General features: G+C 36.5%; 1 protein-coding gene across 1 annotated transcript in view; it reads left to right on the top strand.

Moving 5' to 3' along the window:
- Positions 1-6,932, top strand: part of LOC116582559 (serpin B6-like) — a 131,766-nt gene extending 124,834 nt beyond the window's left edge. The window contains 3 exon segments of the mRNA XM_032330085.1: positions 6,023-6,313; positions 6,315-6,862; positions 6,865-6,932. Coding sequence (XP_032185976.1) covers positions 6,023-6,313; positions 6,315-6,862; positions 6,865-6,932 — 907 coding nt within the window.
- Positions 6,933-14,448: the final 7,516 nt, after the last annotated feature.

The following is a 14,448-nucleotide window of genomic DNA, read 5'->3' as shown; positions in this document are numbered from 1 at the left end:
GTTTTTCTTCTATGACCATTTTTCTTCTCATAATACCCTCTGGTTCTGTCCACATGATTGCAAATGACAAGATTCAATTCTTTTTGATGGCTGAGTAATATTCCATTGTATGTATATCACATCTTCTTAATCCATTCATCAGTTGATAGACATTTGGGCTCCTTCCATCATTTGGCTATTGTTGGTAATGCTGCTATACATATCAGTGTACTTTAGTGTCCCTCAAATCAATACATTTGTATCCTTTGGGTATATACCTGTAGTGCCATTGCTGGATTGCTAGGTAGTTCTATTTTTAACTTTTTCAGGAATCTCCAGACTGTTTTCCAGAGTGGCTGCATGAGTTTGCATTCCCACCAACAGTGTCAGAGGGTTCCCCTTTCTCCACATCCTTGCCAACACTTGTTGTTTCCTGTGTTGTTCATTTTAACCACTCTAATAAGAGTGACATGATATCTCCTTGTAGTTTTGATTTGTGTTTGCCTGATGATGGGTGATGTTGAACATCTTTTATCAGATATGTAATTTGCAACTCTCTTCTGCCATGCTGAAGGTTGCCTTTTAGTTTGCTTGTTGTTTCTATCACTATGAGAAAGCTTTTTATCTTGATGAAGTCCCAATTGTTTGTTTTTGCTTTGGTTTTTTTATTTTTCTGCATCTATTGAGAGGATAATATGATTCTTATCCTTTATTTCATTAATATGATGTATCTCACTGATTGATTTGCCAACATCAAAGCAGCCTTTCAGGTCAAGAATAAATTCCACTTGATCGTGGTGAATGATTCTTTTAATGTACTATTGGATTCAATTTGCTAGTATTTTGTTGAGAAATTTATTTCCCATGTTCATCAGGGATATTGGCTTCTAATTCCTTTTTGTAATGGGGTCTTTGGTTTTGGAATCAAAGTAATCCTGGCCTTGTATAATAAGTTTGAAAATTTTCCTTCCATTTCTATTTTTTGGAACAATTTGAGAAGAATAGGTATGAACTCTTCTTTAAATGATTGGTAGAATTCCCCCTGGAAGTCAACTGTCCCTCATCTTTTGTTTGTTGGAAGATATTTGATTACTGATTCACGTTTTTACTGTTATCAGTATGTTAAAGATTTTTATTTCTTCCTATTTCCATTCTGGCAGTTTATTTGTCTTTAGAAATTTATCCATCTCTTCCAGATTGCCCAATTTTTTGGTATTTAATTTTTCATAATTTTCTTTTATAATTTTTTCTGTATTTCTGTGGTATTGGTTGTGATCTCTCCACTTTAATTCATGATTTTATGTATTTGGGTCTTTTCTCTTTACATTTTGATAAGTCTGGCAAAGGGGTTATCAATTTTATTCTTTCAAAGAACCAGCTCCTGGTTTCATTGATCTGTTCTATTTTTTTTTTTGTCTCTATATTCTTTTTTTTTTAAATTTTTTATTTTTTATAAACATATATTTTTATCCCCAGGGGTAAGGTCTGTGAATCACCAGGTTTACACACTTCACAGCACTCACCAAAGCACATACTCTCCCCAATGTCCATAATCCCACCCCCTTCTCCCAAACCCCCTCCCCCCAGCAACCCTCAGTTTGTTTTGTGAGATTAAGAGTCACTTATGGTTTGTCTCCCTCCCAATCCCATCTTGCTTCATTGATTCTTCTCCTACCCACTTAAGCCCCCATGTTGCATTACCACTTCCTCATATCAGGGAGATCATATGATAGTTGTCTTTCTCTGCTTGACTTATTTCGCTAAGCATGATACGCTCTAGTTCCATCCATGTTGTCGCAAATGGCAAGATTTCATTTCTTTTGATGGCTGCATAGTATTCCATTGTGTATATATACCACATCTTCTTGATCCATTCATCTGTTGATGGACATCTAGGTTCTTTCCACAGTTTGGCTATTGTGGACATTGCTGCTATAAACATTCGGGTGCACGTGCCCCTTTGGATCACTACGTTTGTATCTTTAGGGTAAATACCCAGTAGTGCAATTGCTGGGTCATAGGGCAGTTTTATTTTCAACACTTTGAGGAACCTCCATGCTGTTTTCCAGAGTGGCTGCACCAGCTTGCATTCCCACCAACAGTGTAGGAGGGTTCCCCTTTCTCCGCATCCTCGCCAGCATCTGTCATTTCCTGACTTGTTGATTTTAGCCATTCTGACTGGTGTGAGGTGATATCTCATTGTGGTTTTGATTTGTATTTCCCTGATGCCGAGTGATATGGAGCACTTTTTCATGTGTCTGTTGGCCATCTGGATGTCTTCTTTGCAGAAATGTCTGTTCATGTCCTCTGCCCATTTCTTGATTGGATTATTTGTTCTTTGGGTGTTGAGTTTGCTCCTGGATTGGAAGAATAAATATTGTGAAAATGTCTATGCTACCTAAAGCAATCTACACATTTAATGCAATTCCTATCAAAGTACCATCTATCTTTTTCAAAGAAATGGAACAAATAATTCTAAAATTTATATGGAACCAGAAAAGACCTCGAATAGCCAAAGGGATATTGAAAAAGAAAGCCAACGTTGGTGGCATCACAATTCCGGACTTCAAGCTCTATTACAAAGCTGTCATCATCAAGACAGCATGGTACTGGCACAAAAACAGACACATAGATCAATGGAACAGAATAGAGAGCCCAGAAATAGATCCTCAACTCTACAGTCAACTAATCTTCGACAAAGCAGAAAAGAATGTCCAATGGAAAAAAGACAGCCTCTTCAATAAATGGTGCTGGGAAAACTGGACAGCCACATGCAGAAAAATGAAATTGGACCATTTCCTTACACCACACACAAAAATAGACTCAAAATGGATGAAGGACCTCAATGTGAGAAAGGAATACATAAAAATCCTTGAGGAGAACACAGGAAGCAATCTCTTCGATCTCAGCCGCAGCAACATCTTCCTAGGAACAACGCCAAAGGCAAGGGAAGCAAGGGCAAAAATGAACTATTGGGATTTCATCAAGATCAAAAGCTTTTGCACAGCAAAGGAAACAGTTAACAAAATCAAAAGACAACTGACAGAATGGGAGAATATATTTGCAAACGACATATCAGATAAAGGGCTAGTGTCCAGAATCTATAAAGATCTGTTCTATTTTTTAAAGACATCTATCTATCTATCTATCTATCTATCTATTTATTTATTTGAGGGAGAGTGAAAGAGAGCACAAGCAGGAAGGAGAGGGACAGAGGGAGAAGGAGACTCAGACTCCCTGCTGAACAGAAAGCTAGACACAGGGCTTGATCCCAGGTCCCTGAGAGCATAACCTGAGACAAAGTGAGACACTTAACCCACTGAGTTTCCCAGGTGCTCCTGTTGTTTTGGTTTCTATATCTTTATTTCTGCTCTACTCTTTATTATTTCTCTTCTGCTGGCTCTAGGTTTCATTTGTTCGTTTTCTAGATCCTTCAAGTATAAGATTAGTTTTCCTTCAAGTATAAGGTTAGTTATATTTGAGTGTTTTCTTACATCTTGAGGTAGGCCTGTATTCCTGTATACTTCCCTCTTGTGACCACTTTTGCCACATCCCAAAGGTTTTGGATCATCATACTTTCATTTCCATTTGTTTCCATGAATTTCTTCATCTCTTTAATTTCTTGGTTCATTCATTCGTACTTTATTAGGATGCTCTTTAATTTTCATGTTTTTCCTTTTTTTTTCCCTTGTGGTTGATTTAAAGTTTGAGTATTGTGATCTGAAAATATGCACGATCTGATTCCAATCTTTTTGTGTTTGTGGTGGCCTGATTTGTGACCTAGAATATGATATATTCTGGGGAATGCCCAATTTGTATGCAAAAATAATATGTATTCTGTTGATTTAAGAGGAAATGTTCTGAATATATATGTTAAGTCAATTTGATCCAGTGTGTCTTTCAAAGCCACTGTTTCCTTGTTAATTTTCTGCTTAGATATCTGTACATTGATGTAAGTGGAACGATAAAAATCCTTATTGTATTATTATCCATGAGTTCCTTTATGTATGTTATTGTTTTATAAATTTGGTGGTCCCAAGTTGGGGGTATAAAAATTTACAATTGTTATATCTTCTTGTTCGTTAGACCCCTTTATTATGATGTAGTGCCTGTTTTCATCTCTTTTTACAGTCTTTGGTTTAAAATCTAGGTTGTCTGGGGCGCCTGGGTGGCTCAGTGGTTTAAGCCTCTGCCTTCAGCTCAGGTCATGATCTCAGGGTCCTGGGATCGAGCCCCACATTGGGCTCTCTGCTCCGCAGGGAGCCTGCTTCCCCCTCTCTCTCTGCCTGCCTCTCTGCCTACTTGTGATCTCTCTCTGTCTGTCAAATAAATAAATGAAAATCTTTAAAAAAAATAAAAATAAAAAATAAAATAAAATCTAGTTTGTCTGATAGAAGTATTGCTATTCTGGCTTTCTTTTGAAATCCATTTGCGTGATAAATATTTTTCTTCCTCTTACATTCACTCTACAAGTGTCTTTAGGTCTAAAATGAGTCTCTTGTAGGCAGTGTATAAATAGGTGGTGTGTGTGTGTGTTTAATCCATTATGACACCCTATGTTTTTTTTCTAGAGCATGTAGTCCATTTCGTTCAGAGTAATTATTGATAGATGTGAATATAGTGTCCTTTATTACCTTTTTTTTTTTTTTTGCATTGTTTCTGGAGATTTTTCTCTGTCCCTTTCTTTTTTGTTTTTTTTTTTTTTCCTAGTGTTCCAATATTCATTGTTTATGTACAACACCTAGTGCTCCATGCAATCCATGCCTTCCTTGATATCCACCATGAGGTTCACCATCCCCTATCCCTTCCCCTCTAAAACCCTCCATTTGTTTCTTGGAGTCCACAGTCTTTCATGCTTCATCTCCCCTTTCGATTTCCCCTTATTCACTTTTTCTTTCCTTCTCCTAATGTCCTGCATGCTAATCTTCATGTTCCACAAGTAAGTGAAACCATATGATAATTGACTTTCTCTGCTTGACTTATTTCACACAGCATAATCTCCTCCAGTCCCATCCATGTTGATGCAAAAGTTGGGTATTCATCCTTTCTGATCCTTTCTAGTCTTTGTCACTTTTGATCTTATTACACTCAAAGAGTCCCCTTAATATTTCTTATAGGGCTGGTTTAGTAGTCATAAACTCCTTTAGTTTTTGTTTGTCTAGGAAACTCTTTATCTCTTCTTCTATTCTGACTGATAATCTTGCTGGTTAAAGTATTCTTGGTTGCATAGTTTTCCCTTTCAGCACATTGAATATATCATGCCATAGACTTCTTGTCTTTGAAATTTCTGTGGAAAAAGCAGCTGCTGACCTTCTTTTTCTTCCCTTTCAAATGAGGAATTTCTTTTGTCTTGCTGTTTTTGGATTTTTTTTTTAATCTCTATATTTTGCAAATTTAACCAAGATATGTCTTGGTGTTAGCTGTTTTTGTTGATTTTGACGGGAATTATCTGTCCTTCATGGGTTTAAATATCTGTTTCCTGTCATGGATTAAGAAAGTTTTCAAGTATAAATTCCTCAAATAAACCTTCTGCCTGCTTTTATCTCTTCTTCTTCTGGGACACCTATGATAGGAATGTTATTACCCTTTATGGAGTCACTGAGTTCCTTAGTCTACACTTATGATCCAATATTTTTCTTTCCTTCTTTTCCACCACATTATTTTCCATAATTTTATCTTCAATATCACTTATTTATTTCTCTGTGTCTTCCATTCTTGTCATTTCATATAGTCAGTTTCAGATCTCAGTTATTGCATTTTTCATGTCAGCCTGACTAGTTTTTAGGTCTTTTATCTCTGAAGCAGGGTCTCTGTGATGTATTCTGTGCTTTTCTCAAGCCCACCTATTATACATATGATTGTTGCTTTAAATTCTGGACCAGGCATGTCACTAATATCTGTTTGAATTAGATCTCTGGTCATTTTATTCCTTCTTTTGGGATGAATTTCTCCATCTTGGAATTGTATTTAGATCTCTGTCTCCTTCCTTGTATTACCAAAACCTGTTATTTTTCCTGCTCCTGAGTGTGATGCCTTTATGAAGAAGAGGTCATATATTGTCCAGGACCAATGCACAGTACTTGTTTAGAACTGCCAACAGGCTCTTTGGAGACAAGTCTCATGAATTCCTCTCGTCTTTCAAAAACTCCTGCCTCAAGTTCTACCAAGCAGAGATGGAATAGCTCGACTTTCATACCGCTGCAGAAGAGACCAGGGCACACATCAACACCTGGGTGGCCGAAAAGACGGAAGGACAGATTACAGAGTTGCTGTCTCTGGGTTCAGTGGATTCAATGACTAATCTGATTCTCGTGAATGCCATCTATTTCAAAGGATAGGGATAATCAGTTTAACAAAACACAGACCATGGAAAGACCATTTAAAGTCAGCAAGAATGAGGAGAAACCTGTGAAGATGATGTTTAAAAAATCTACCTTTCAAATGACCTATATAGAGGAAATATTCACCAAAACTCTGGTGCTCCCTTTTGTGGGCAAAGAGCTGAACATGATCATCATGCTTCTAGATGAAAACACGGATTTGAGGACGGTGGAGAAAGAACTCACTTATGAGAAATTTGCAGAGTGGACGAGGCCAGACATGCTGGACGAAGAAGAGGTGGAAGTTTTCCTCCCTAGATTTAAACTGGAGGAGGATTACGACAAGAAGAATGTGCTTTGCTCTCTGGGCATGACCGATGCCTTTGAGCAGGCCAAGGCAGACTTCTCTGGGATGTCGTCCAGGAAAGACCTGTATCTGTCCAGGGTGGTGCACAAGGCCTTAATGGAGGTGAACAAGGAAGGCACAGAGGCTGCGGCGGCCACAGCGGCCATCACAATGTTGCGGTGTGCAAGAATCATGCCCCGGTTCTGCGCCGACCACCCTTCCTCTTCTTTATCCAACACAGCAAGACCAACAGCATCCTGTTCTGTGGCCACTGCTCCTCCCGGTAAGGACATAATCAGTCCCAAATGGCGTCCTCTTCCTTTCTCCTGCTGGCCTACTTTTCCTGACTCTTCACAATGTGCCTACTATGCAAAGTGACCTTGGGTGACAATCCAAAAATAAAAGGCCCAATTTTGGGAAAACAAACAACAAAAAAACCACAACACCACTTCTTGGTGCTTCAAGAAGTGTCTCCAGGATAGGCTGCATGTGCTCTGCTGCTAAGTTTTGGCTGCTTTTTCCCTCAGGTCAGTTTCCTCTCGATGCAGTGGGGAGTGTTTGGACCTTGGCCAAAGTGTGGTGAATTTTAACTAGGTTTGTCCTGGTCTGCTTAGCAAAGATTATCAAAAATTACCTAATGCTATTTACATTAGAGCTAAAGCTTTGCAGAATTCTGTGGTCAGTAGACTCAGTGCATGAGGGGGGTTTGTGCTGGTGTTTTGGAGGATGGGCCTGCTGCTCTGGTTCTTAGATATGCTTGCCTGGAAAAAACAGTACCAGCAGAACACAAGGGAGTGAGGTTTGGTATAAGTTGCTTAGGCTACCACAGTGGTGCTGAAGTTAGTTTGTGTTGAGGGGCAAGGAAAAGAAATGTGTAAGCCCTTTCCTCATCCTTGGAGTGGGGTTTGTACCTGCTGCTGTCCAGGAAGCCCTCCCAGAAGAGCAAACAATCTCCCCTCTTCTGTCCCCAGCTTACCTCAGATCCTTGCCTTCACCCTGTCTGTGTCTAGGCTTCCTGTCCACCTGGTGGCCCTAGTACACCCATGTTTTATTCCAGGCAGGCCAGCTGAGTTTTAAAACTCCAGACTTTTGGGACCTGGTATAGCAGAGACCCACACTAGTCCTCTGGGGAAGTGTCTTGCTGTGCTGGGACTGATGCAGATTTGTTCCATAACACCGAAGCATAGGGACATAGGTTTTGGAGTAAAGCACAGCAAGGAGCCGGTGTCCAGGTTAGCCACCCTCAGCTGGTATCTCTGCACCTATGCTGAGGGATGGGGGAGAGTAATGGTGTCCACTGGCTTTTTGTCCCTGGAGAAGCAATGCTACCTCTCCCAGATGCACTCTCAGAGGATCGTGCACTCCCAGTGCATCCCAGGGGATTCTTCGTACGTTCTGCCCTCTTTCTCCCCAGGAGTACTGCAGCACACTGAGGGCTTCACACTGGCCATGCCATGGACCTCTAAAACTGTAGTCTTTGAGCCTGGTTGTAAAAACTAATGAAATTCAGCACTTTAATTTTTCTAGTCAGTGGCTTTGGGGACAAGTTTTCTTTATGTGATTCCCTTTGTGCTCCAAGCTCTCTCTCTTTCGGTGACTAGGACTCCCTTCCTTCCATAGTACCCCAAAATCATTTCTCCCCCAAACAACATTTCCACACCTCTTACTTTTCACCATGTGACCTCTTCTCTCCTGCTGGTTATGCAGTTTGTTCTGTCAGTCTTCAGGTTAATTTATTGGGTATTCAGAATCATTTGATACTTAGCTAGCAATGCTTGGGGGAAAAGTCAAGCCTAAGATCTTCCTACTACTCTGCCATCTTTGCTTCTCCAACCCCTTCTTTCTGAAATACATAAACTGTTGTGCTTCTAATATTATTTTAACTTTCCCAACTGTTGCTTCTGAATTGATGTCTCCCATACACATTGATTGAACACATATTGGTACCATGCATTTGATTACTCTTTATAGATACAACAGGGGGCCAGATGAAATGTAAAACAAAACAGAAAATCTGACAGTTTTGTGAAGAAGGGAACTAAATGTAAAAAGTGTTAAATACAAAAAATTGCCTGGAAACACATAGTAGCATAAATGGAGACTGGTACAGTCCAGTACTAGTGGAGCATAACAACTAATTCATTTGTTATCTACCATGTGATGCCTACTTATATTTTTATGTATTTACACTTTTTTCTGGAGTTGAATTGCTTTATATATTTATAGTCATATCTTCATATTAAACCCTTATCTAAACATTTTTTGACATAAAGAAGATCCTGAAAATACAAGGATATCTAACTTCTTCACTTGTACATACTAGGATTTTTTTGGTGATTTAAAAAATCAATTATTTCATGTTTTATTTTTCTATTTTGTTCACATCAATCAGGATGTTTCTCAAAAAAATAAAATACCATGCATGAGGTAACAAAGAATGAAATAGTATAACCATTGCTTTTGGTTCATCCCACTTACCTTTTTTGGAGTTAGGGTGCAATTTTTACCTTCCCTTTAAAATGAGTAATCATTGTTTAATTTCTTCATATGTACATGACTTAAATTATTATCTATCTGATAAATGAGTGGATGACTTTATTTAAATATGATAAATCAATAAGATTACAGTATTATATTCATCCAGGATGAAAATGGCCTAGAAAAATTCAATCATACTCTTTCTGAAAAATTCTCCACAGTATTAAAAGTGATTTAATGCCTTTTTTTTTCAGTTTTACCACCCCATTGAAATATAGAAATAATGCATGTAAATAATCAAATAAGACCTACCTTGGTTGAATATTGGGAAAGAGAGGTAAAACTACTTAGATTGTATGAAACTTCCTTAAAACATGTATCTTATTTGAGAGAAAGTCAAAAAACCTGAGAGGACAAATTGGTGATTGATTGATTGATTGATTTTTTTTTATTTTTTAAGATTTTATTTATTTATTTTACAGAGATCAAGTAGTCAGAGAGGCAGGCAGAGAGAGAGAGAGGGGGAAGCAGGCTCCCCACTGAGCAGAGAGCCTGATGTGGGTTCGATCCCAGGACCCTGAGATCATGACCTGAGCCGAAGGCAGAGGCTTAACCACTGAGCCACCCAGGTGCCCCCAAATTGGTGATTTATTAAATTAAAAGAATATCTTCAACAGTAGCCTTGCCAACTATTTAACTGTATCTCTTAGGTTAAGAACAAATATATCCTGTTTTATAATAGTAAAACAATAGCTGTGTCTTATAAGATATAATTTCTATTTTAATGAATAAAAGAGGATCCAAAAGTCTCTCTCAAATTTAGTTTCACTAATAACAATTCTGATTACTCAGGATAATTACAAAGAAGGTTAAAAAAAGAAAAAAAAAAGAGGCCTTTCATTTAGCAAGTTAAAATTTAAGTATATTTTCCAGGAAAAAATATTTGTAAAACATTATGTTCTCCACCATATTTGGTACTTTAAGTACAGTTATACTGTAGTGAAGGGGACCCAAAAGCACAAAGACAAATACGAAATAGAATTCAAATGTTAGGTTTTGTATAGTATTTTGATGTAAAAGTAGGTCATGGAGAGGACATAGAACAAGGACACATAACCCACTCCCTGGTTCTGTTTAATTATTACATAAAAAATACATTTAATTTTAAAACTGAAAGCTGCTAGAAGGTAATGCAGAAGTAATATTTCATAGGGAAAGCCCGTAGAACATTTCTTTCTCCATTTGAACAGGATCGGAAATGTAGGATTTGTCGAGTGACATAAAAAGTTGCAGACAATGATAAAGAATGTAGTTTTATCCAAAGCCTACTTGGAAACCAATGAAGTATTTAAAGCATCAAATGCTAACAAATCTAACTAGCATGTGTATTACCAAAATCACAACCTCTTTCACAATATTTCAAGTTATCCACTCTTTGAATAATATCCTGAATCTTTCCATATTGTTCATTTTAGGACTTCCACTCCAAAAATCCTTTGACTCACTAAGGTATCTACCATACTGACACCATGACTTTTTATGCTATCAATTCTGTCATGTCTCTCTTTCTTTACCACACTTAGATCATTTTGTTGATAGTTGAACTGCTTACCAGCTTACAAATTTAATTTCCTTTCCTTTTCTTTCTCAGTAAGGTCATCTGGAAAACTCCAAACCTTATTAATTCCAAGGCTCTGACTATTCCTATCCTGCATCCAAACTTTCCCACAATAGTATTAATATTATTCTCTCTAGTAATTTTATTTTCCCGTTTTTTTTCTCCACGATCTTTCAACACTCCTCAATCTTAGTTGAAGTTACTAATTATATATCATGAAGCATATAAATTGACCAATTAAAAAAACATTTTTTTTCTCTCCACAATCAAATACTTGTACCTGTACCTATATAAAAGTTTTTTGTTTTGGTAAATGAATTCTTCTCCACATTTAGCTGAGGCTAACCTGTCAACTTTTGTTTAATCAGACCACTTCCACTCTGTCTTAAACCTGCAAATTTCTCCTGTTTTCTGGCTTCATGTTTTTTTTTTTCACCTTTATAATGTATCACTCATATTCATATGAACATTCTCCAGAAACTACCATTTTAAAATACACTGATAGACAAAAGGCAGTTGTGTGTGGGGGGGAAGGGGGGGGAATTAGTCCTGAAAGATAAAAAGAGATGGGCACCTAAATCTGTGAAAGAAGGAAGACGTTAAAAGAAAATTTGGCTTGTACTGAATTTAGTTAATTTTAAAGTATACTTATTGAACATTTTCTATAAATTAGGCATTTTGGGGGTTCCTAAAATGTTTCTGAAGGCTTAATAATTTTTTTTAAAGAGAAAGGAAAAAAATCAGCATGAGCACAAAAAGTCAAGAAAAGACAAAGTTGGTGAAAATCGATGGGAAATGAGCATGGAAAACCACTGAGAGCAAAATCATTGTAATTTTTAAGAAAGGACTCTATTTTGCTAAGGAGAAAACTAAGAATAAGATGAAATTATTAATTAATAAAAAATATTTGCTTTTAGTTATTGACTAAGGATTCCCAAGCACATACTTTTTGGTTTGCTTTGATTTTCACCACATCTTTGCACATTCACATGACAGTATTTTGATGTCTGAGATAAATATCAGTACAACCTAGTTTAGGGAACTGTAAATCTGGATTACCTCAGCTAAGCTCCATTCCTTTATTCAAAGTAAGACTTAAGTAATTCAGAAAGAGGAAGAAAGAAATAGATCATGTGGAAGAAAAAAGAAGCTGATAATTAGGATCAAATATTTTCTTACATTTAAATTTTGCTATAGTTAAATCAAACCTGACTTATGTTCTTCTTTAAAGAACATAAATTTAGAATTTAAAATTCTAAAATATGTTATTTGTGATGATGCTTTTTAATAAGTCATTTACATTGTAAAATGAGTATGTATGTTTCATTGATTTTTTTTTTACGATTTATTTATTTTAGAGAGAGAGAAACAGAGTGTACCATCAGGGGGAGGGGCAGTAGGAGAGGGAGAATATCTCAAGCAGATTCCTTGCCTGACATGGAGCCTGACATGGGGCTTGATCCCAGGACCCTGAAATCATGACCTGTGCTGAATGGAAAGCTTAACCAACTGAGCCACCCAGGTGCCTCTTCACAGATTTCTTATAAGGAAATATGAATTGCTTTTCTCTTTGGAGAGACTTCTGTGATATTTTTTCCATATAAATCACTTTAACTCCAAGATGAATAGGAATTTACACAATTCATATTGCCATTTAAGTTTTAGAAGTTTAAATAAAGGACAAAAGGATATTGTTGATACAGTAAAAAATGAAACAACAGTAGTTTCCTCTCCTTGACATTGATCCTTTCATGATTTTCCCAGGGTAATATACCCATGATCTTTTTTAATCATCTACCTCTTCTAGGATTTTTATTTTATACTATTTTTTTTTCATTTTTGAGAAGTATTTCTGATTTTATTAACATCTTGTGAAGAGGCTCATTTGCATGTAATTAGTTTCTTCATAAAATGATTTCTCTTTCTGAAATTATGCAGTAGCACATTATAGAACAATCAAATTATCAGCCTCTCTTCCAAGGATCAATTCAACACTCAGAAATTATGATGAGTGAGATTCTCCATCATTAAAACTGCATGCAAATTCTTTAGAGCTGTCAAAGCAACATGATGCTTGTTATTTAATGTGTTTATGGCTATCAGGAGTTAATGGCATTTTTGTAACAAGATAGAATTTTCTAGGAAGTTAATCTTTCCGTGAGTGGAATTATGTGGTGGAAAGCCTAAAAAATCCAAAGGAGCAATCTGTTACTATTTCTAGGTCTCTGATTTTGAACTATAGTCAGTCAACCACCTTTCTAATCTACACATGAATGCTGCGTAAGTTTTAACTGAAATCTGATAGATTTAAAAATCAATGGCTTTTTTACCATCTAGTCAATTGAGTCCTTGAAAGAAAAGCTCCATTCATCCATATGAATGGAGCAGTAACTTTGTTGGTTTTCCCCAGGTCTTACAAATGTTGATAGATTGTCCTTTTACTGATAGATACATTTTATTCTTCCACCTGAAGATAAATAGGGATTAAATATTCTCCAAAGTATTCACATTAATCAATGTTAAAGTTTCATAAATGAAATATGTTGCCACCAAACAAATAAGCAAAAACCAAGATGGCACACATATAATGGTAGGGTTGATTTTTCTGTAGAAATCATGTTATAAGACCACATATGTTGCAGATCAAAAGTAGAAAAGACAAAGCAGATGTAGCTCTTCTGTTTATTTTATTTTGGTATTTCTTCAACCTTCATATCTGAGGATCTTATTAAAATTAAGATTTGGGTTCAGTGAGAGGGGTGTGAATCTTGAGTTTCTGCATTTCCAAAAGGTTGCCTTGTTAGCTGATGTTACGGGTCTTCTGAGTCGATGACATATTGAATAGCAAGGCTCCATAATGAACATGCTTCTAGAAAAGAAAGGGCTTCTTATTATATGTAGTGGCTTATTTTCCTGGGATACTTTTGGAATTTATCAGGCTTTTTTTCTGTATCATCTATTTACTAATGATATTACCTGCATCTAAATGTGTAGTTAGGATCAAATCCCTACGTAGCCCTTAAACACATCAGATAGCACATCTTGCCCTCAGTCAAGACCTGCTAAATAGTAGCATTCTCAAATTTCTATCTGTAAACAATGTAAAAGTGTTTACAAGGTATGCACATATATGAGGCCCCAAGTATGCTTATTGTAGAGACTAGAATCATGATATTTACATACTTGGGGGAAAATAAGTAAAGCTCCAAAATTTTTTACTTCTATTTCTACCTGTTTTAGGTCCTTTAATCCAGTGACATTTTTGCTGTTGTTTTTCAAACTGGAAATAATTGATTCTAACCAAAAATGCAAAAAAAAAAAAAAATTAATTAGTTCTCACTAATGTTCTGTATCGTCCTGTTTACTCTACAATATATTCTGTATTGTTGCCAATTGATTGCATTTTTATGCTGTTAGAAGATCCTAAAACCACCTATGGACTATTAACCATGCCTGCCTATTAATGACTGCTCTTTTGCTTGTTGGAAAATGGAAAAAGAATGTCCTAAGGAAGTCTTTCAGTGTATCATGGTGATAAACCTTACACACAAGGCTTATCTTGTGTAACAGTAGTACTATTTTGACTTGGTATCCTAATACTACAAAAACAAAACAAAACAAAGAAAAAATGAACCCTCAGAATGTATCAATTAGTTTAAAGCATTGTGTAGCATTTCATTCAGAAGAAAACTGATAGAGATAACCAA

Source organism: Mustela erminea, chromosome 2 (assembly GCF_009829155.1).
Source record: "Mustela erminea isolate mMusErm1 chromosome 2, mMusErm1.Pri, whole genome shotgun sequence".
NCBI lineage: Eukaryota > Metazoa > Chordata > Mammalia > Carnivora > Mustelidae > Mustela > Mustela erminea.
The sequence above is the reverse complement of the archived record's forward strand: the minus strand, read 5'-3'. Positions and strand labels throughout refer to the sequence as shown.